This window comes from Sorex fumeus, unplaced genomic scaffold (assembly GCF_029834395.1).
Source record: "Sorex fumeus unplaced genomic scaffold, SorFum_2.1 ptg000098l, whole genome shotgun sequence".
Lineage (NCBI taxonomy): Eukaryota > Metazoa > Chordata > Mammalia > Eulipotyphla > Soricidae > Sorex > Sorex fumeus.
Window position 1 is genome coordinate 6,939,283 of NW_026606155.1, and position 23,429 is coordinate 6,962,711.

The 23,429-nt window shown below is 47.7% G+C and overlaps 2 protein-coding genes across 5 annotated transcripts in view; one reads left to right on the top strand and one right to left on the bottom strand.

Annotated features, from left to right (window-relative positions):
* PTPN21 (protein tyrosine phosphatase non-receptor type 21) overlaps positions 1–9,630 on the top strand; it is a 93,798-nt gene extending 84,168 nt beyond the window's left edge. The window contains exons 14-19 of the mRNA XM_056134022.1: positions 1,768–1,899; positions 3,256–3,477; positions 6,710–6,838; positions 6,986–7,220; positions 8,359–8,519; positions 8,780–9,630. Coding sequence (XP_055989997.1) covers positions 1,768–1,899; positions 3,256–3,477; positions 6,710–6,838; positions 6,986–7,220; positions 8,359–8,519; positions 8,780–8,908 — 1,008 coding nt within the window. The 3' untranslated portion in view covers positions 8,909–9,630. The remainder of the gene's footprint in view (positions 1–1,767; positions 1,900–3,255; positions 3,478–6,709; positions 6,839–6,985; positions 7,221–8,358; positions 8,520–8,779) is intronic.
* Positions 9,631–21,536: 11,906 nt separating this feature from the next.
* Positions 21,537–23,429, bottom strand: part of SPATA7 (spermatogenesis associated 7) — a 33,289-nt gene continuing 31,396 nt past the window's right edge. For all 4 annotated transcript variants that reach the window (XM_056133765.1, XM_056133764.1, XM_056133763.1 and 1 more), the window contains 2 exons: positions 22,523–22,580; positions 21,537–22,259 (listed from right to left, as the gene is read on the bottom strand). In XM_056133765.1, the coding sequence (XP_055989740.1) occupies positions 21,669–22,259; positions 22,523–22,580 (649 nt within the window). In that variant the 3' untranslated portion in view covers positions 21,537–21,668. The remainder of the gene's footprint in view (positions 22,260–22,522; positions 22,581–23,429) is intronic.

The window sequence follows — 23,429 nt, forward strand, 5'->3', positions numbered from 1 at the left end:
CAATCCCTGCCCCAAAGCAGAACTGTCACTGTCACTGTCTTCCCGTTGTTCATTGATTTTGCTCGAGCGGGCCCAGTAGCATCTCCATTTTGAGACTTGTTACTGTGTTTGGCATATTGAATAGTCACGGGTAGCTTGCTAGGCTTTGCCTTGCGGGCGAGATACTATCGATAGCTGGCCGGGCTCTCTGAGAGGGGAAGAGGAATAGAACCCGGCTTGGCCGGGCTGGCTGCATGCAAAGCAAACGCCCTACCACTGTGCTATTACTCCAGCTCGAAGCAGAACTGAAATAATATATTTCCCTCTAAGGTTAGTTGCCTCTTCCTTTGAATCCCATCAAATGTGGTGCGGTGCTCTTGGACTATGGGTAGGGTGTGTCCTGTGAAGTGTCACGGGTCTGTGTGGTCCAGGGAAAGGTTCACTCATGGGTGAGGGTAGGCCTGAGCGTGTGGAGAGCAGTCATGAGGAAGGCGGCGGTTGAGTTCTGGAGGTTTTCAGCTGCCAGGGCAGGGTCCCTTGGGGCGGGGAGGGGTCTCACTCACCCCCCTCTGGGGCGCCCTGAGTGAAACAGTCTGGCATGGTTATGGTGAACATCATGTTGCTCCCTTCCAGGAGAGAAGGACATGTGATGATGAGATTATCTGGCACTAGCCCCACTTTTTTAAAAAATGGGGTGGTCTGGAGCTGGAGCTATAGAATCGCCAGTGGGGTGCTTGCCTTGTGCATGGTCAATCCGATTTCGATCCTGGGTGCCCCATTTGGTCTTAGGGCCTAGCCAGGAGTGATCCCTAATACTGGGTAATGGGATTGTGATGGAAAGTTGTATACCTGGAGCTCAATTATGAATATACTTTGTAAAAATCACGGTACTATGAATAACTTTGTAAATCACGGTACCACAAGAAAAAGTTTTTTTAAAAATAAAAATAGGGTGATTCAAGAAGTGTGGTGATCCTGCAACACAGATGCAGGAAGTCTGCCACAGAATGGACCACAGGAAATGTTCAGGGTTTTGTTTTCAGAACGAGCTTGAAGAACTGGTTTATGGGACCTGGGGAGGTGACTCTGTGGTACAACTTATGCCTTATGTGTGTGAAGCTTTTGGTTTGATCCCTGACACCACACACACACACACACACACACACACACACACACGTACGTATATTTTATTATTTTATTTTTTGGTGCTTGGAATTGGACCTAAGGTCTTACATATGCAAGGCAAGGGCTCTAGTATTGAGGTATATCTATACTTTTTAATTTTTGGGTGGGTGAGGGCCAGTCACACCCAGCAGTACTCAAGGGCCCTGTGCTAGGGGTCACTCCTGGCAGTGCTTGGGAACCCAAGCCGTGTCAGGAATGAAACCCAGGCCTCCTGCATGCAAAGCATGTGCTCAGCTCATTAAGCTCCTTCCCCGGCACCAAGAATTCTAAACATTTCTTCAACCAGGTAGGCATGCAAGGCACCCCTTTGGGGACTCTGGTGTGTCATGCTTTGTGATGTGGGTCCCGTGAAGGAATGTGGCCAGCCGGGAGCCTCCCCCTCTCTTCGCTCCTAGAAACCAGCTGCGTTTGTTTCATAACCTTTTTATCTGGGGCGCTTATCGGCGCGTTGGCCTTGAAAGGCCTGTCTTCCTCCTCAGCCAAGGGGGTGTGGGCCGGCCCAGGAATCCTCCCTCACTAGGCTCCTGGTCTCCAGTCCCTGCCTGGCCCTCTGCGGTTGTCGCATTTGTGCCGCCTCAGAGATCTGTCTGCTTGTTTTCGCAGGGAATGAAAAAGAGAGATGCAAAGAAAATCGGTCCTCTCAAATTGGCTGCTCTAAACGGACTCTCCCTCTCCCGACTGCCTCTGCCGGATGAAGGGAAGGAGGTGCCTGCCCGAGCGACCAACGATGAGCGGGTGTGTACGGGCACCAGTGCCCCGGGAGGGTCCCCTGGATTTCCTGGCTCCCAGGGACATGCCCGCAGGAGTGTTGAGGAGGGTTGCCATCTGGGTGACAAACAGGATCACATTTATAGCTCATGTCTTACTGTCAAGACTTTCCGTCTCTCCGCTGATTTTTGTTTGTTTCTATCTATGGTGCTTCCCTGTCCTCCTGCCCCCGGTGGCCGCCTTACCTCCTGCCCTGTGTGTTTATACCCCACCGCATCCACCCCTGACCGTCCAATACCGTCGTCCTCTCCAGACTGGGTGCTCTTGATTTCTGGTGGCTTTAAAGTTCGAGGTGACACACGGGAGGGAAAACAGCCACCTGAAAACGGTGTAGAACATTCACTGCTTTTCTCAAAGGTTCCTTTGTGGCGGAGATGTGCTTGCTCTGAGGTTTAATTATGCCTGGCATCTCTGGGGCGAGCCGTGGCCTTTTCTTTCTTTTTATTTATTTAGTTATGCTTTTTTTTTTTTCTTTTTGGGTCCACCTGGCAATGCTCAGAGGTTACTCCTGGCTCTGCACTCAGGAATTACCTCTGGCGGTGCTCAGGGGACCATATGGGATGCCGGGGATGGAACCCGGGTCGGATGCATGCAAGGCAAATGCGCTACCCACTGTGCTGTTGCTCCAGCCCCAGCTTTTTCTTATTTTATCTTGGCTGGTGAAATCTGACGGGTCTGACGGAGCTGCTCAGCTGAGTCTTCTTGAGCTTATTGCAGTGGAGACTGAGCAGCATTGCATAATGGTGATGGTAACTTTGAAGCTTTGGTTCCAGAGACTGGAATTGATTGCCCTCCTTGTAGTATTTGCCCAGGGACTTTTTCCACGTCTTGGACGGTCAGAAAAATTCGCTGTAGATCTAGAGAAAGTGAATCCAACAAGTGCTATGGGCTCCTCTTCATCTTGAACTAGAAGAGTGTGTTCTGTTTTTCCCCCCAACAGAATGACTGCATTTGTTCTTTCGACTCCTCTAGTGAGGGAGTATGAAAAGTTTGACTTTTTTTTTTTTTGCTTTTGCTTTTTGGGTCACACCTGGCGATGCACAGGTGTTACCCCTGGCTCTGCACTCAGGAATTACCCTTGGTGGTGCTCGGGCGACCATATGGGGTGCTGGGAATTGAACCTGGGTAGGCTGCATGCAAGGCAAACGCTTTCCCTGCTATTATTGCTCCAGCCGCCCCCCCCCAAAAGTTTGACTTTGCTTTTACCTGGAGTTTCTTAATAATGACCAAACTTGAAATAGCCAGGTCTCAGATGTATGGGGTCAGTGTTGTGGTGACCAGCTGCTGTATTTATTCATACTGTCTCAACCAACCGTTTCACAGTGTAAAATCCTGGAGCAGCGGTTAGAACAGGGCATGGTGTTCACGGAATATGAACGGATTCTTAAAAAGCGGCTGGTCGACGGGGAGTGCTCCACAGCACGACTCCCTGAAAATGCAGAAAGAAATCGCTTCCAAGACGTCCTTCCCTATGACGACGCCCGAGTGGAACTGGTCCCGACGAAAGAAAACAATACCGGGTACATCAACGCCTCCCATATTAAGGTGAGAGGAGCCTTTAGAGGAATCCCAAGATGGGAGGTTTCAGGTCAGATAACAAGGACAGCCGCGTCTGCCTGCTGGGAACGCCCTCGGACTGACCCCTTGGTGGCAACTGTATTGCAGTCTGGGGCTAACACATGCCAGGCCTGAGCGTGTGATGACCCAGTCAAGGTCAGCAGTGATGTCCACAGCGTGGTCAATCCTCTGCCTTCAGCACTGTTCCAGGGCTTGGGGAACACGCACATGACTTTAAATATATATATTTTTTAATTTTAATTTATTTTGATTTTGGACTTTACCCAGCAGTGCTAAGGGTCAAACCTGATATGTGACAATGGTGCCGGGATGGCCGCCAAGTCTCCAGCATGCAAAGGATGCTCTAAATCCTTTGAGCCATCTCCTAGCCTTTGGGGTTTTGCAGTCCTGGGGATTGAACTAAAGGTGCCCTATGTGTAAGGCACAACTCTAGAACTTTGTCGTACTACATGTGAAGGCCTCTTTTTAGCTCGGGTTCTTTCAGGAAGAACTAGATTGCTAGTTTTTCCCTTCCTGATACTGCCGATGCTTCTTTGAGCAGGGAGGATAGTGCCAGGGATCAAACCCAAGGCCTCACGTGTACAAAGCAAGTACTCTACCACTGAGCTATCTCCCCAGTCCCTGCAAGCATTGTAATATACATAAGTCTGGGGTTTTGTTTTGTTTTTTTGTGTTTTGGGCCACACCTGGCAGTGCTCAGGGCTTACTCCTGGGTCTGTGCTTAGGGATCATTCCTGGTGGGGCTCAGGGGACCTTATGGGGTGCTGGGGATTGAACCCTGATTGGCTATTTGCAAGGCAAGCACCCTACCCACTGTACTATCCCTCTGGCCCCACGTCTGGGACATTTTATGGTGATTGGCAAAGCTTTTACTTACAAAGGTGCCATCTATTAACTTTCTACACTTCTTGCAATATTTTTTGGGGGGCTATATCCAGAGTTGCTCAGGGATTACTCCTGACTCTGTGCTCAGGAATCATTCCTGGTGGTGCTTGAGGGGCCATATGGAATGCTGGGATTGAATCTGAGTCAGCCACATGCTAGGCATATGCCCTCCCCGTTGTGCTATCAGTTTGGCCCCAGCAATCTTTTTAAATTTTTTTTTTAATTGAATCACTGTGAGATACAGTTATATTGCCTTCATGATTGAGTTTCAGTCATACAATGATCAAACATGCATCCCTCCACCAGTGTATATTTCCCACCACCGATGTCCTCAGTATACCTTGCCCCCATCCCACCTCTCCCCCTGCCTCTATGGAAGACAGTTTCCCTCTTTCTCTCTACTTTTGGGCATTATGGTTTGCAGTACAGATACTGAGCGGTCATCATGTTTGGTCCTTTATCTACTTAAAGCACACATCTCCCATCCCGAGCGATCCCTCCAACCATCATTGACTCAGTGATCCCTTCTCTATCCCAGCTGCTTTTTCCCACAGCTCATGAGACAGGCTTCCAACTGTGGAGCAATCTTCCTGGCCCTTGTCTCCACTGTCCTTGGGTGTTAGTCTCATATTATGTTATTTTATATTCCACAAATGAGTGCAGTCCTTCTATGTCTGTCCCTCTCTTTCTGACTCATTTCACTTAGCATGATACTCTCCGTGTATATCCACTTATAAGCAAATTTCATGACTTCACCTTTCCTTATGGCTGCATGGTATTCCACTGTGTAGATGTATCCAAGTTTCTTTAATCAGTCATCTGTTCTCGGGCACTCAGGTTGTTTCCAGATTCTGGCTATTGTGAACAGTGCTGCAATGAACATACAGGTGCAGATGTCATTTCTTATTTAATTTTTTTTTTTATTGAATCACTGTGAGATACAGTTACAAAGCCCTCATGTTTGAGTTTCCATCATACAAAGATCGAACACCTATCCCTCCACCAGTGCACATTTTCCACCACCAATGTCCCCAATATCTCCCTCCCTCCCAACACCCCCCTTCCCCTGTTTCTATGGCAGACAATTTCCCCATACTCTCCATATTCTCTCTCCACTTTTGGGCATTATGGTTTGTAATACAGATACTGAGAGGCTATCACGTTTGGTCCTTTATCTACTTTCAGCACGCATCTCCCATCCCGAACGATCCCTCCAACCATTAGAGACTTAGTGATCCCTTCTCTGTCCCAGCTGCCTTCTCCCCCAGCTCATGAGGCAGGCTGCCAACCATGGAGTTAGCAGATGTCATTTCTACTGTGCATTTTTGCACCTCTGGGATATATTTCCGGGAGAGATATCCCAGCAATCATTTTTAAAAAATTGCTTTTATTATAGTTTAGGCAGTTAGAAGAATATTAACATTTATAGCATTGTTATTCAAATGTTTCCTTGTTGCAACTCACAATTCCAAAGTGAGATTACCTGAAGAAGAAAATTTCTCCAGAAACCTGACTCTTCGATTTTGGGTTTTGGCTTATGCACTTTTCAATGGCTAGTACTTTGTATTTGAGGTGAAGAATACTGTGATATTGATGATGTTTCTAGAAGAGGAACCATAGTTATCAATACCTGTTATATGCAAGGCCTCAGATATATTGTCTCTCTTGATCTTGGTCATGGCCTTAGGGTTTAGGTAAATCCACTGAGTTTCTAATGATGGAGATGAGAAGTGAAAGACTGTTGGGGAACTTGCCTCAGGTTGCTTGAGTGTTCTGTGAATTTATAGCATGCTCCTAGGAGCACTGTAGCACTGTCCTCCCATTGCTCATCGATTTGCTCGAGCGGGTCCAGTAACGTCTCCACTGTGAGGCCTGTTACTGTATTTGGCATATTGAATACATCGTGGGTAGCTTGCCAGGCTTTGCTGTGCAGGCGAGATATACTCAGTAGCTTGCCGGGTTCTCTGAGAACATGCATTGTTTATTTTTAATTTTATTTTCCTTTTTTGGGTCACACCCAGCAACGCACAGGGGTTACTCCTGGCTCTGCACTCAGGAATTACTCCTGGTGGTGCTTAGGGGACCAAATGGAATGCTGGGAATCGAACCCGGGTTGGCCGCATGGAAGGCAAACACTCTACCCGCTGTACCATTGCTCCAGCCCTGAACACGCATTTTTAAAGAGGCCAGTCATGGAAACTGCAAAGAATAAGACAAAGTCTCGCTTGACTCTGCTGAAGAATCGAATTCAGTCCTTTGGCACTTTTGGTGTGGAAACCTCCATGCATGTCCCCGCACTCCTTTCTCCCTTCAGGTCTCTGTCAGTGGGATCGAATGGGATTACATCGCCACCCAGGGGCCACTGCAGAACACCTGTCAGGATTTTTGGCAGATGGTGTGGGAGCAGGGAATCGCCATCATCGCCATGGTGACAGCAGAGGAGGTGAGTCCTCAGCTTTCCGGGTGCACGTGACCACTGAAATCAGTGCCAGGTGGGGCTGGGGCTTCTGAGCTGCAGGGGTGCCATGCGCGTAAAGGGGTCCCCGCGGTGGCTCGCGCTGCCCTGTTTTGACCCCTGTTGTCTCCCCAGGAGGGCGGAAGGGAGAAGAGCTTTAGGTACTGGCCACGACTTGGCTCCCGGCACAACACCGTCACCTACGGAAGGTTCAAGATCACGACACGGTTCCGCACGGACTCTGGCTGCTATGCCACGACAGGCTTGAAGATGAAGCACCTTCTCACGGGGCAGGAGCGGACCGTGTGGCACCTCCAGTACACCGACTGGCCCGAGCACGGCTGTCCGGAGGACCTCAAGGGGTTTTTATGTAAGTGTCTTGGCCGGGTCACTTGAAGGTAGCCACAGAGGAGAAGATTTGGGTTCCCCAATTATTTCCTTTGTCCTGGCCTCTCAAATTGTAGGGCTTGTTTTATTATTATCATCATCTTCGGTTTTTTTTGGCCCAGCCTGTGATGCTTGGGGCTTTTACTTTTTTTTATTCAGAATGTTTTATTATTTTTTAAATTATCATTATTATTTTAATCACCATGAGATACAGTTACAAAGCTTTCCTGTTTGAATTTCAGTCATACAATGATCGATCACCCAACCCTTCACCAGTGCACATCTTCCACCATCAAGAACCCCAGTATCCCCCCCCATCCCACCCCTCCCCCTGCCTCTATGGCAGACAAGTTCCCCCATACTCTCTTTTGTGTTGCTTGTTATGAATAGCATACGATGTCACGTGATTGTGAGAGCAGCCGTGTGCTCCTGAAACTCCAAAATTCCAGATAATTAGGGTCTGGAGAAATCTCTGCAGCGAGTTTTCAGTTTGGAGATTCTTTTGTGTATCTCTGGATCGTAGCCCACAAGGAGCTTATATAGCAGCCAGAGGCAGTTGTGGGTGTGATCTCCAAGGCTCCATGGGGACAGGGAATGAGAAGGACCAGCCCATGCCCTATCCCTTGAGGGCTGGATTTTGCAGTCACTGAACCTACGTACCAGCACTTCTCATTGGGTTCTGGAAGTTGGCAGCTGCTGGGGTTCTTAGGGGGCAGGTGTAGAGAAGATGCTCGGGGCTTGTTCCTGGCTCTATGCTTGGGGATCCCTCCTGGAGGGACTCACTCATGGGGTCCTGGTGTTTGAACACAGATTGGCCGTGCAGGCAAGTGCCCTGCCTGCTGTACCAGCTCTCTGACCCTTGAACTTGTTTCATAGGGGAAGTGAAGCTTCCCAAACGACCAGTATGGAGGCCAATTCGGTAGTGAGGCTGACCTGACCCTCAGTATCCTCCCCAACGCCTTTTTTTTTTGGGTGAGATGGGAGAGAACGGGGTGCAAGGCTGGTTCCCCCGAGAGTTGGGGTGGGCTTAGCAGCGCTGGCACCCCTGAGCTGTAGCCCTCTCCGATCGTGACGCCTCTGCTGAGCCCTGACACCTCTGCCACCCTCTTGGTCTCTCCCAGCATACCTGGAGGAGATCCAGTCTGTCCGCCGCCACACCAACAGCACGGGAGAGCCCCAGAGCCCCAACCCTCCGCTGCTGGTGCACTGCAGCGCGGGCGTGGGCAGGACTGGCGTGGTCATCTTGTCCGAGATCATGATTGCCTGCTTGGAACACAACGAGGTGAGGCTTTCCCCTTCACCGGGGTAAGGGAGAGGTGGGCGGGGTACAATTCTGGGGATGCCAGGTCTCTCCACACACCCCCGGCGTCCTCCGAGCACTTTCCCAAACAGTTTGAGAATCTGGATGGGGCATGCGGGGCCCCAGAGAAAGGCTCTGTCCCCGAGCAGCTTCCTGCTGGGAGAGAGGGTGGGCGGGCAGGCGGGCAGGTGGACCTGACCCCCGTGGCCATCCCCCCTTCCACTCCCCCCCCCCCCCTTCAGGTACTGGACATCCCCAGGGTGCTGGACATGCTGCGGCAGCAGAGGATGATGATGGTGCAGACGCTGTGCCAGTACACCTTCGTGTACCGAGTTCTCATCCAGTTCCTGAAAAGCTCCAGGCTCATCTGAGCTCCTGCCCCTCCGGGCCGTGTGAGATGTGTTTACAGTGTGGGAGACCCAGTGTTTGCCGGACTCCTGGTTTTCTCCTCGACCCTCATTCACCGCGCACGGAACGACACGTCTGACATGTCCTGGAAGGCTGGAGAGTTGGTGGGGGGGCGGGGTGCCGCCCGCCCCGAAACCAATCCAGCAGGCAGGAGATGTGAGCTGTCAGGGCAGGGCCTGGTCCGGTCGGTGGGATTTGCAGTACTTGCACACACTTCAGAGATTGTGTTTTCTAGACAATTCTCTGTTTTACCGAGGCTATGCTGGGCAATGCTGGCAATCATTAAGGCGCATAGATTTCTATCTTAAAACTAGTTTTTGATAATGGAATTGTATTTTCTGACTAAACTATTTGTTGAGGAACTGAACTTCCGGGGGGGTGGGGTTGAGCCAACAATGAGTGGCTCCTTTTATAACTTTGTATTTAAAAACCTTGTTACTATCCTTTGTTATTTGTAAAAGCAACCTTGGGTACTTAACAGTTTACTTACCAAACCCCAAATGGCAAGAAGAATCTAAAAAGTGTTATTTTAAAACATAGAAAGCATTTTTTTTATATATTCAGAAAAATTTTTTATCCTATAAATTCTATTATGCTTGTACCTTCTCTATTCTCTAAACAAGAGTTCAAGTCATTAAAGTACTTAACGGAGTCCGTTAACGTCAGGAGAGGCCGAGAATGAAGCACGTCGTTCATTTTAAGTTGAAAGAGAATCATCAAAATCACAGTTTATTCTTCAGTATTATTCATCAACCTCATTTGATTTTATTGGTTGACAATGAAGTGAAAAACGGTTGCATCAAGATGGGCTTTAAGCACTTTTTACGTGAACCATAAAACTGAATTTTAATTTATGTGGACATTGTGGCGCAAGTGTATTGGGACAGGTGGAGAGTAAGAATGTAGGAAAAGGGTCTAGGAGAAACGTAGGTGCAGAATACATCAGAGTAAGCACGATGAGACGCAGGAGCCTTCATCTTTACAGAAGCAGTATTATCTGTGCTCACCTGCAGGGCTGGCTGCAGGTCCTGGAGACAGGTATCCCTGGGAAATTCAGAGCTCTGTCTCCTTGAGGTTTTACCACGAAATCTCTCTTCTTGAACAAATGAAAGGCTTGTTTTTCACAAAGGATGCCTTGCCACGAGAGGCTTTCCTTTCCTTTGCTTGACAAAAGAGTTAGTAATAGGTTTCCCTCATCTTTCAAACCAGACTGTAGGTCATCAGAGAATGCTGTGGGGTTCTCAGAGGTACTGGAAATTTAGCTCCTTAATCCCCTGACTTCACCGGTGAGGTCAGTTTTAGTGATCCACTGCCCTGCCCATGCCATCCGACTCAGGCTAATCGGGTGGTGGGTGTCATCCCCAAAGGCCGTGGTTTCCCCGTATGGTTGCTGAGTAGGTGAAGACTGATCCAGACACCAAAGCAAGGTGTCATCTCTTCCTCTTCTTTCCTCCAAAGTTGCTTCTCCAAAATGGCAAATCTAGGGCTCTTGCTCCAAATGACCGTTTCCAAGGGATGATTCTGATGCTTATAGTCACTCCTCACGCAAGTTTACTGACTGCTGTCACCATGCTGCGTTGTTCCCTGTGAGGAGGATTTGCCTCATCTGTGTGGATTTTCTTGACTGGGATTTCCTCAGAAACCCACCACTTCAGAGGAAAATCTAGAGGATACTAATGAAAAGGGTATATTGGAAGTGGGCACACTTTTCTTAGGAACAAATTAACCATGTCACATTGAACAATGTTGTGTCATTACAGGCCATTAAAGAACAATCTTAAGGAACAATAGGTCCAGGTATAAATATTCAGAAAATTAGAGTGAGTTCTTCCATTCTTCTCATCTCGAATCCTAAAAGGGGGCAAGTTGAGGGTTTCTGTGGCTTCCATGGGTGCCCCCAACACATGGTACTTTTTTTTTTAAGTGGCTTTTTGTGTGTTGTGTCAGGCTTAAACATTTTAAAGTGTCTCAATGACAAGAACATATTGTAAAACAAAAATCTAAAGAGTAATATATGGTGTACTTTTGTTCTTTAAATAGTTGGATTATAAGTAAATGGCAAGGTCTAAACTACACTGTTTAAATGTCAGTTAAAATGTCACCTTCAACATTGTTTCTTAAAAATCCATGTAACTTTTTTGAGTCCCTTTTGAATTTTGCAACTTTGAATTACAGGTAGTATGAAAGTGTTTCCAAATAAAAATGAATCTCCATCACTGGACTTTGAAATATGTGATTTCCAAGATAAAAACAATAGAGCACTGTTTTGGAGTCTTACCAGTGTCTGGATTGAAGATGAGATAGTCTGCCAAATTTACACGATGTTTTATGTATCTCAGTATCTTTTAGTTCCTTGATATTCTTAATTTTATATAAAAATTACCAAAAATGTACATTTTAACTAAAAGTAGGCTACAAATCCCAGCGTTTTCCACCACTCAGTTTTGGCATCTCTACCAGGTATTTTCTTGATTAGCGAGGTCTTTTGATGAAATACTCATTTTGGTTGTTTGGATCACAAGGAAGTGTCTGTATTAGAATATCAGTTGGAATGTGAATTGCATTCATTATTACTGCCTTCTGGAACATCTACTGTGAAATACATAGAAAATTCTAGAATTTAGCCCTTAGAAGCCTTTGGCAGAATTAGAACAGAAACTGGATTTGTGTGTACTTGCTAAGAAACTTCTAGAATGAGTAAGGTCTAGGCAGAAACATTAGGAGGACAGTGAGGGGTATTGGACTGAGCAGTGTTAGCAAGCCAGGTCAACTTTTCTGTGAAGCTCTCATCATGGGATAAAACAGTCATACAAATATGTAAGTTGTGTTACTGTTCACACATTAAGAAAATATGAGATGGAGCTGAATAGTACAGGCACTTGCTTTGCATGTGGCTACGCTGGATTTAAGCCCCAGCATCCCCTATGGTCCCCCAAACACTGATAGGCGATCCCTGAGTGCAGAGCCAGGAATTACCCTGAACATTGCTGAGTCAGTTTTTCCTCTCTCTCTCTCTCTCTCTCTCTCTCTCTCTCACACTCACACACACACACACACACACACACACAAATATTGTAATATGAACCTAGAGATGAGATGCAATTTACCAGGATAGGGCTGAGATTTGCATAATCATATAAACAAAAATTGTTGCTTATTGTAACTAATTTTTTTCACCTGACTTTTAAAAGGAACTATTTTGAATATAAATTTAGGGAATTTACCTCTCCTCAGGATTTAATGTGGAACAAGCAAAAACAGTCTGCTTTCATTTTAAAGTTTATTTATTTGTTTATTTGTTTTTTGCTTTTTGGGTCACACCCAGAGGGTTACTCCTGGCTCTGAACTCAGAAATTACTCTTGGCAGTGCTTGGGGGACCATATGGGATGCTGGGAATCGAACCCAGGTCGGATGCATGCAAGGCAAATGCCCTACCCATTGTGCTATCACTCCAGCCCTTAAAGTTCATTTTCCTAAAAAAAAAAAAAAAATCTAGATTGGAGTAGTTTCTTTAGCTCAGGGTCACACATTTTAAAAATTGAGAAATGAAGTTCGTTGGGCTGGAGTGATAGCACAGTGGGTAAGGCGTTTGCCTTGCACGCAGCCAACATGGCCGACCTGAGTTCGATTCCTCCGCCCCTCTCGGAGAGCCCGGCAAGCTACCGAGAGTATCTCACCCACACGGCAGAGCCTGGCAAGCTCCCTGTGACGTATTCGATATGCCAGACACAGTAACAACAAAGTCTCACTCACGATGGAGATGTTACTGGGCCCGCTTGAGAAAATCGATGAACAACGGGAGGACAGTGACAGTGACAGAAGTTCGTTAGGAACTTCCCTGGGAAAAAGCGTCTTAGAATGTTAATTTTTCAAATGCCTGTAGATGAGGCCAGGTTATAGAGTCTAGATACCCTAGTATATACAATTACAGAAAAATGAGGACAGATGAGAAAATCCAGCTGTGTCAAGTTTGTGGGTTGGAGGGTGAGAACAGACACAAGACTCAGAAACCATCTGAAGGGGTCCTGAATTATGCACGTGGCAGTTTTCTGAACATGACAGCAATTATCAAATAAAAAACGATGCTTTGAAAGTCCATTTGCATGTTGAATTATTAAGGCAACAGTGAGTATTTCCTCTTGTACACAAACCCAAGTGGGTGTTAACTTTCTTGGTTTGTCTTCATCGAGCTGCTTTCAATTATAGATGGTGAACATAATCACCAGGATCTGTCCACCAAGGAAAAAAAATAGAGGACCGTTTTTCTCACTCACACTCTGGTGGTGCTGTTAGAACAGTTTGAGAATTAGATTCTTTTGTCTTCCTGGGATTGATTGTCAGCACTTGAATTCAGATTGGTCAGCACTTCAGGAGAGAACTTAGTTTAAGCAGAGAGCCCAGCTTTTGTTACAGAAACTAGTGGTAGGACCAGAGAGATAGTTCAGGAGGTAAGGTGCCTGATTTGTATGCAGCTGGTCTGAATTTGATCCTGGGTACCACGTGTCCCCCAATCACCCTGAGCGCTGGGTGTGGATCCCCAAACCACACACACACCCCAGAATCTGGGATAGCTGGAGTGGTACATATTGGGAAAGTAACAGATAGCCACAAAGGTGTTTTGCTTTGATTCTTTGACTCTTTTGCTTTTGGGACACACCTGGCAATGCTTGGGGGTTAGTCCTGGCTCTGCACTCAGTAATTACCCTTGGCAAGGCTCAGGGGACCATATGGGGTACTGGAGATGGTACCCAGGATAGTCACATGCAAGGCAGGCACCCTACCTGCTGTCCTATCACTCTGGCCCCTCAAATTTCTTGTTTTGTTTTTGGGCCACACGGGCAGTGCGTAGGATGTTTAGTTTGCTTGTGGCTAACCCAGTTTTGATTCTCAGCATCCCATATGTTCCCCTGAACACCACCAGGAGTAATTCATGAGTGCAGAGCCAGGAGTAAACCCTGAGCATTTCTGTGTGTGACCCCCAAGACAAAACCCACAAAATAACCCCCAAACCAAACTGAAAACCAAAATCTCCAACGCACCCGCCTCTGCTCCCTCAAAAAAAGGAAAACTCAACAGAAATTCAAAATAAACTTTTCCCAGAGTTGAGTTAAGGAGCTAATAACTGTATGGTTATTTTTTTATTATAAATAAGCACAAGTGGACAAAAAGGAGTGATTATGTTTGAACCTGGAGCTATAACACAGTATGGCTGAAAAACCTATCTGAAAGTTTTATTTTTTATTTTTAGTTTTTGCTTTTTGGGTCATACCCAGCAATACTCAGGGGTTACTCCTGGCTCTGCACTCAGGAATTACTCCTGGTGGTGTAAGTGCTTGGGGGACCATATGGGATGCTGGGAATTACTCAGGGGTTACTCCTGGCTCTGCACTCAGGAATTACTCCTGGTGGTGCAGTGCTTGGGGGACCATATGGGATGCTGGGAATCGAACCCGGGTCGACCGCGTGCAAGGCAAGCACCCTACCTGCTGTACTATCCCTTCAGCCCCCCTATCTGAAAGTTTTAAACCTTAACTAGGTAAATCTTTTGATTACCATTCCTTAACATTCATTAAATTACTTGGTGAAGCTGACCTCTGAGCAAAGGATCCGGGACGGGAACCAAGGATGAGTTAGGGAAGCTTTAGGCTGATGACTGCAGGACTGAGGAAGGAGGGCATGTGTGGATAAAGGGGAAATTTCCAGAATTCCAGGAGAACTGGATAGTTGGGGTGGAAGAAGAACAATAATGATGGAGGCGTAAGATACCTTAGCACTGAGAGGCAGGCAGATGGCAGGGACCCAGGGGCCACTCAGCGACATCATATTGCACTTTGCAGTCTCCTGAGCACGTGATGGGCAGCATCCTGCGAGTGTGATGGACCTGCCACTGCTTGCTGACACCAGCTCTTCCCCACTCTGGTGCTGCCCCTACCTCAGGAAGCACTGGATGGTAAGACCCTGAAAGAATGGGATTCTGGGGGCTGGAATCTTGCCTGCAGCTGAGTCTGGTGCAGTTCCCAGCACCACGTGGTCTTCAGAGCACTGCCAGGAGTGACTTCTGAGCACAGAGCACAGAGCCAGGAGTGCCTTCACTTCCCTTCCCACCAATGGGAAACTTAGAGATCACTCCTAAGTGGAGCACTTGGATTACCATTATTTCATCTTGTAGGGAATGGGCTTCCAAGCAATGCTCAGCCAATTAGGAGAGACAGTTCATTGCTCAGGGCCACAGGGCCACACAGTACTGACGTTTGGACTCAGGTCTTCCACGCGCAAGGCATGTGCCCCTGACGGCTGAACTCTCCATGGCCCCGTGTGTATCAGATGTTGCATATGGGCTAAAGTGTTGCTGCTTCCAGTGTGCAGTCGTTAGTTAAGAGTCCCCTGAGGGTGATCCCGGAAGCTCTCCTCTCTGCGGTGTGAGCACCGCCACTTCCAACTGGACCATAGCCACAAAAGGGAGGGAGAACCTGGAAAAAGATGTGACTGTCTCGTAACCAGGAAGTGTGACTCCCGGAGAGCCTGGAGTGCCACCTCGGCCTTAGCAGGTCCCAGTCAGAATGTGACGCCCCAACTCGAAAGTGCGCCCCTTATGTTCAGTGCAGCACTACTCTCGAGGGCTGAGATCTGGAAAAAACCCAAGAGCCCAGACCATGGGTGAAGGGATTGTGGCCTCCGTATGCAGTGGGTCACCGCTCAGCTCGAAGATAAAGCCCTGCAATTCACTGTGACATGGATGGAACTACAGAAGCTCATGCTGAGTGAAGCCAGTCGGGAGCAGACAGACAGACGCAGGGGGATTGTTCTCCTTTGTGGGAAATAGACACAGAAAGGGAGCATGTGGTCATGAGAACAGGCCTCAACAGACTACAGAAGTGAGTTTGCCAAGGGGGGGGGGGGTGGTGGTGAGGTGCAGGGTGGCAGAGGGCTCCTGACCTTGGAAGAAGGCCAGAGTATGGTGGTGCGACAGTGTATACCTGGAACTCTTAGTAACGGTATTATAAATCGTGGTGCCTCAATACAAATTGGAAGGAAAAAAGAAAAGAGCGTGACTCCAAGCAGGCATGTGTTCAGGCTTAAGGTGAAGCACTATAACAGAAAACACGGTGGTGACTCACGTGAGTGAGCACAAGCTCAGGAGCACCATAGCTAAAAATGTGCCAGTATTAGAGGCCCGCATGCAGCCTTTGGCATCACAACCTTGACAACGGAGGGTTGGGGAGGAAAGAGGGAATCCAGAGTATGAGGGAGAATCTGTCCCATTCTGAAACACAAACAAAACTTTGCATATATATTATTCAATTGCATTTTTACTGGGAAAGAGGCGTTTTCTGGGACACATCACAGTACAGATCCCATCCATGACCTACCATGGAAGTCTGCCAGAATGTTTACCCTGATCACTTAATCACTTAACTTCCCGTTAGTCGTCGATTTGCTCGAGCGGGCGCCAGTAACGTCTCCATTTGTCCCTGTCGCGTGCTAGTGTAGCCCAATGGCATCTTTTCGCTCCGGGAACATGGAGGGCCTCAAACCGATCGTTCATGACCTTGACAAAGAAGTCTGACCATCTGGTAGGTGGGCGGCCACGCGGTCTCTTGACATCCCGTGGAATCCAATCAGTAACAGCTCTAGTCCAACGGTCGTCTTTAAATCTCATTACGTGACCAGCCCATCTGATTTTCGACACCTTGGCAAATGAGACAGCGTCCCTGATCCTTGATCGTCGACGGATGTCAGAACTCCGGATTCGTTCTCTCATTTGAGTGAAACGTGATATTCCAAGCATAGCTCTTTCTATTCTTCTTTGGGAGACCTGAATGGCGTTCTCATCTTGTTTGCGTAGGGCCCAGGTCTCTGAGGCATATGTTAATGCAGGAAGAACAGTGGAATCAAAGAGATGTGCCCGGAGCCGGAGGTTCTTCGTCCTCTTAGCTATTTCTTCGACGTTCTTGAAGGCGTTCCAAGCCGCTCTCTTCCTCCTGCGCAGCTCGGGTGCCAGGTCATTTGTCATGTTGACCTCTCGACCTAGGTACACATAGCTGTTGCATTCGGAGATGGTCGTTCCATTGAGAGCGAATGGGGCGTCAGGAACAAGGCTGTTTCTCATAAACATTGTCTTCGTAAGATTCAGCTGTAGTCCTACCTTTCCACACTCACGGTCAAAGTCGGCCAGCATTTGTGCCGCTTGGCTGATGTTTGGTGTTATTAAAACAATGTCATCAGCAAAGCGGAGGTGGTGTAGTTGCCGACCATCTATCTTCACTCCCATTCCTTCCCATTCCAGTCGTCGCATGATGTTCTCGAGGGTGGCACTGAAGAGTTTTGGTGAAATGGTATCACCCTGCCGCACCCCTCTCTTGACATCAACGATCACTTCTTTGTAGAATGGTGAGATCCTGGTAGTGAATCCGCAATACAGCTCACGGAGGATCCTGATGTATTGGGCTTGAATGCCCTGATTGGCTAGGGCTTCAATGACCGCTTCCGTCTCAACAGAATCAAAGGCCTTCTTTAAATCAATGAACGTTAAGCAGAGCGGCATCTTGAACTCCCGAGAAACCTCAATGAGTTTGGTTATCGTGTGGATATGGTCGATGGTGCTGAATCCTTTGCGGAACCCTGCTTGCTCACATGGTTGTCCTTCATCTAGTGTTCTGCCAATCCTATTCAGGATGACTCGAGTGAACAACTTGTAGATGACAGACAATAGGCAGATCGGGCGATAGTTGCCAATGTCATGGATGTCTCCCTTCTTGAACAGTAGTACGGTCCTGCTGGTTTTCCATTGAGATGGAACCTTGCATTCAGACAGGTAGCGAGTGAAGAGCCGAGCCAGTGTATTGATGAGTACTGACGGCAGGTTCTTCAGGTGTTCAGGTCTGACCTTGTCTGGGCCGGGTGCTGTTTGCTTCTTTACTGACGAAATGGCGTGTCGGATTTCGGAAGGGAGAACGTTGGGAACGACATACCCATCCTGTGGAATTTGGTATGTCGGCAAGTGGACATGGCTATCGAAGAGATTTGAGTAAAAGTCATGGATAATCTTCTCCATTGCCGTTCTGGAGGATGTGATGGATCCATCAGGACGTCGGAGGGCAGTCATCTTGGTCTTATAGTTGGCGAAGGACAGGCGGGCGTTACGAATACTTTTCCCGGCTTCTGCCGCATCTACCAGTACTTCTGCTCTTCTCTCTTTGAGGTCTTCCTTGATCGCATCTCTGCACTGCTTTGCAAGCTCGGACGTTAGCTTGCGGTTGCCTGAGGCATGCGCCAAACCACGCTGGCGAATTAGCTCAAGAGTTTTCGAAGATAGGCGACTTTTTGTGGCTATCTCTCTCTTGGCGTTCCTCGCACATTCATGGAGGTGCTGAACCAGTCGATCGTATTCCTCGTCAATGTTGTCAACAATGGCATCTTCCCATGTTGCCGCAATAGTACCAAAGAGTTCCCAGTTGGTGGTCGTTCTGGGAGTTCTCTTTTTGAACTTTGCAGCCCTTTCTCCCCGCTCTGTGAAGTAGAATTTTGCACGAAGGAGACGGTGGTCCGATCCCGTTCGAAATTTTGGGACAACAGCGACATCAGTCAGGCAAAACCGTCGATTGAATATGATGTGGTCTATTTCGTTGTGGAATCGTCCACCGGGAGACTCCCATGTCCATCGTTTAGATTCTGCCTTCTGGAACTGTGAGTTACCATGAATGGTCTTGGTCGACATGATGAACTCAGACAGTCTCTCACCCTGTTCGTTCCATTCTAGGCCATGGGTTCCGATGTGAAGTTCTTCAGCTGATCTTCTCGGTCCTATCTTGGCATTAAAATCACCCACAATGATCTTGTAGAAGGTGTGGTCTTCTTTATAGAACTTCTCTAGCTCCATGTAGAACTTCTCGATTTCTCTTTCATCATAATGAGATGTTGGTGCATAGACAACGAAGATAGAAACTGCAGGCAGTGAGCCACATCTATTCAAATGTAAACGTCCGATTCGGGTTGTTAGGCATTCGAATGAATCAATGCTCTTGGCCAAGTTTGTGTTGACAAGGACACCGACGCCTCCAACACCTCTTTTATCGCATGTTCCGAGGAACAATTCTTCTCCAGTGTCGAAAACGGCATGGTGAGATTCGTGTCTTCTTGTCTCGGTCAGACCAATGATGTCGTACTTGATCATTCGCGCTTGTACCATCAGGTCCTCGATGGATGCATCTGATGCTAGCGTACGTGCATTGAAAGTACAGACGATCATTTTTGTCTTCCTTCGTTGTGGCAGCCTAGGTCGGCCTTGAGATTTTGTCGGCCTCTCCTTTCTCATCCTTCTCAGTGCTGCCATGTCGGTGAAGCCTTCAGGGTCAGGTGAATGAGACCAGTTGTAGTTACTGGTTTTGGCATATCGAATACACAGCGGATAGCTTGCCAGGCTCTTCCGTGCGGGCGGAATACTCTCGGTAGCTTGCCAGTCTTTCCGAGAGGGATAGAGGCTTTTGGGGTGACCTCTAATCACCCTTGTAGGTGTTACCATATTTGAACCCTATCAAATATGGTACGACAATTCCAGAAGACGGGTATTTAGTGTCTTATGATGTGTCGCGTGGCCGCTTGCGGCCGCGCGGGTCCGGAAAGCGTCCTGGAGTGTGGCGACGGCTGGGTAGTGGAAGTAGTGTCGAGAGTGGAAGTCTGCCAGTGGGGTATTTATCTGGGTAGGGTGGGTCTCCTGTGCACAATTCGATCCCTGGGTGGTTGATGGAAGCAGACAGGGCAGGGTAGGGTGGGGCTCCTGATTAGAATCCCTTTGTCACCTGTGGTGGTGGGAGCAAGCAGAGAAGCTCTGTCCCTGGGTCCGCCGAGCCTGGAGTCCAAGGTCTCAGAGAGTTCCGCTTACCTTGTTCTGTGGGTCTTCAGTTGTGTGTGGGTCTCGGCCGGAGCTGCCGCGCGAGTCCGGAAAGCGTCCTGGAGTGTGGCGACGGCTGGGTAGTGGAAGTAGTGTTTACCCTGATAAGATTATTTTTTTTTTTTTAGGCAGCTCTCACATTGCCTTAGTTCAACTAGAAAGGCCTTGAGGTTTTGATACTGTAGAAAAGTGAGAAAAAATAAAACAAACCCAAAAACCAACCCGACAGATACTACAGATAAGGCTTAAAGTCTCAGCATCTGCACACCATAAACCATTTCCCGTTGTCCACGAAACTATGTCTCTGAAGTTTTTTTTTTGTCTTGCTTTTTGGGTCACATCAGGCGATGCACAGGGGTTACTCCTGGCTCTTCACTTAAGAATCACTCCTGGGGCTGGAGTGATAGCACAGCGGGTAGGAATTACCTAGGAGTAATTCCCGAGTGCAGAGCCAGGAGTAACAACCCCTGTGCATTGCTGGGTGTGACCCAAAAAGTAAAAAAAAAAAAAAAAAAAGAAAAGAATCACTCCTGGCGGTGCTCGGGGAACCATATGGGATGCTGGGAATCAAACTTGGATCGGCCGTGTGCAAGGCAAACACCCTACCTGCTGTACTATCTATCGCTCCAGCCCTGTATCTGAAGTTTTTATTCTGGAAGAGCAAAGACACTGTGGCAGTGGCCCCTCATGTCTGCTGAGCCTCACTTCCTGGCATTTATAGTCTCGAGTAACATCGCACCCTTCAAATCAGCATGGGCAGGAGTCTATGACTTGCTTTGAACATAAAGGGTAATGTCTAAGATGACAGAGAAGCATTCCTGATGGTCAACTCACTAGCAGAGTCCCTCGATACATTTATTAGACTTTAAGAAGCCAATGGCCATGCGATGAGGGCTGAGTGTCAGGGATTGGCAGGCAGCCTCCAAGAGCTGAGGTCCTCCAGTGGCAACACTGGCAAGGAACTGAAGCCCTCAGACAGCTCTCTGAGGAAGAAATTCAGGGAAGGAATTCAGGGCAGGAGTGATAATACAGTGGGGAGGGCATTTGCCTCGCACCTAATTGATCTGGCGTTTGATCCCTGGCATCCTATAGGGTCCTCCCAACACCCCCAGGAGTAATTCCTGAGAGCACAGTCAGGAGAAACCACTGAGCATCATCAGGAGTGACCCAAAAGGCACCGAGAAAAAAAAAATAAAAAGGAATTCACCCAACAGTCTGAAAAGAGTTTGGAAGCTAACTGTCCCCCAGTTAAGACCATAGCCCTGGGGTCGGGGGCTTGCCCTGTACACAGCCAATCCAGTTCAGTCCAGTCCCTGATACTCCTCACTACTGGGAGTGCTCTGGTGAGCAGAGCCTGGAGTAGCCCTGAGAACCATTGGTCATGATCTCCTCCACCCCCAGCCAAAGAACAACATGCAAGACCGCCCACGTGATCTGTGGACACGGGGATACGACAGAGTTTTGTTTTTTTTTGCTTTGTTTTTGGGTCACACCCAGTGGTGCACAGGGGTTACTCCTGGCTCAGGAATCACTCCTGGCAGTGCTCAGGGGACCATATGGGATGCTGGGAATCGAACCCGGGTCAGATGCATGCAAGGCAAACACCTTACCCACCGTGCTATCACTCCAGCCCCATCGCAGAATCTTCTCCCAGCTGTCTCTGGCTCCTGATTCACAAAAACTTCGTGACAACCAGTGATAGTATTTTAAGCTGCTAAATTACTGTAATTTATTATTATACATCACAGGAAAATGAATGTATAAATCCTACTAAGGGGGAAAAAAAAGGGTGAAAAGGAGTACTGAACTACACTACTGGTCATCAGGGGTATCAATGCTGATCAGTGACTGGAGTGCAGTTCTGGGTGCTGATCTCTATGATTTCCAGAGACAGTTCCTCCGTGAGTTTCGTGTCGTCGTCATCCTGGACACCACACAGCTCCTCGGGTTGGGGTAGGGCTGTATCGAGGCAACATAATTCACTGGACAGCTCCGCCTCCTCGCAGTCGCTGTCGACCACCACAACGTTCACACAGGCGTCCTGGTTCCTTGGGCTGTCTGACACAGCGGCACTTCTTTCAACCCACTTTAAAGGGTCCCACGTGGGTTCGTCATTCACCTGCTGGACGATGACCTCTTCAGAAGACTTGGATTTATGGGGGGGCAGGTGAAAGTCACTCGGCGAAGACAGCTCATTCTCATCCTTTGGCAGGGACAGTAGCATGTCCAGGGCTTTTAGGTACTGCTTGCGTTCCAGCTGCAATTCTATATCCTGTTCGGTTTTAGAATCATCTTGTTTGGAACTTCCATCAGTTTCGAAATCCGATAAATTCGACATACCAACATTTATGGTGACCGAGTTTTCCTTGGATATGCAGCCTAAATCCACCTTTAGGATATGCAGCATCTGACGCATTTTGTCCTAGGATGGAAAAATAAAAAAGACAATAATTCTATTAATTAACCTAATCAGGTTGAATTGCCTTTGTCCACTGCTGACCCCAGTAGGCTTAACATTTTTTTCTTCCCCAACACATGCCTTTCCTCCCCAGCCCCGCCAAAGAGGCCAGAAAGGAAAAAAAAAACAAAGCTTGTCTTTTTTAATGCATTCCTTAACGATATGCAAATTTTAAAGATTCTTTCTATGGAAGAACTTTTGTAATGAAGTGCTAAGAAAAGACAAACCTCCTCCAAGTGATGTTTATTTTGTTTTATGTGGCGCTCAAACAGTTGTTCTAAAAACCTATAAATGACAAATAAAAATGTTAATGTCTCAAAATCAGAAAAATCAATCAGAAAATACAAAATAGCCAGGTAATAACTGAATTACTGCATTGGAAAATAAATTTTAGAATATATTTTTCATTCTAAAATCTTTCCTGTTCTACTAAGTTCTCTAATTTGGAAGCTAACACCACTTCCTCTGAGCATTTAACATTTATAATAGATGCCAACATTGATGACATTACATGTTGCTAAAAGTTATGTCATAAATTTGCTCGAGCTGGCCTAGTAACATCTCCATCATGAGACTTCGTGTTACTGTGTTTGGCATATCGAGTACGTCACGGGGAGCTTGCCAGGCTCTGCCTTGCGGGCAAGATACTCTCCGTAGCTTGCCGGGCTCTCCGATAGGGGCGGAGGAATCGAACTCGGGTCGGCCATGTTGGCTGCGATGTCATAAATATTTTGATTAATTTTTTGGGAGGGAGTTCATACCAGGTAGCGCTACTCCTAGCTCTGTGCTCAGGGGTGACTCCTAATGGTGCTTAGAGGACGTGCAAAGCTGGGGAATGGAACCAGAGTCAGCTGCATGTAAGGCAAGTATTTTAACCCCACCACTAGCTCTCCAGGCCCCTAAAAATATCTAAAATAAGGTCCAAATAGTTCCTCCCTTGCCCCCTACCTCTCTGTTTTTTGTTTGTTTAGAGGCCATAGCCAGATTGCTCAGAGCTTATTCCTGGCTCTGCATTCAGAGTCCAGCCGTGATGAGCTTTGGGTGCCATATTGGGGTGCCAGGGATAGAATCCAGGTGGGTCATATGCAAGGCAAGTGCCCTGCCTGCTGTATTACCTCTCTGGCCCCCTAGAAA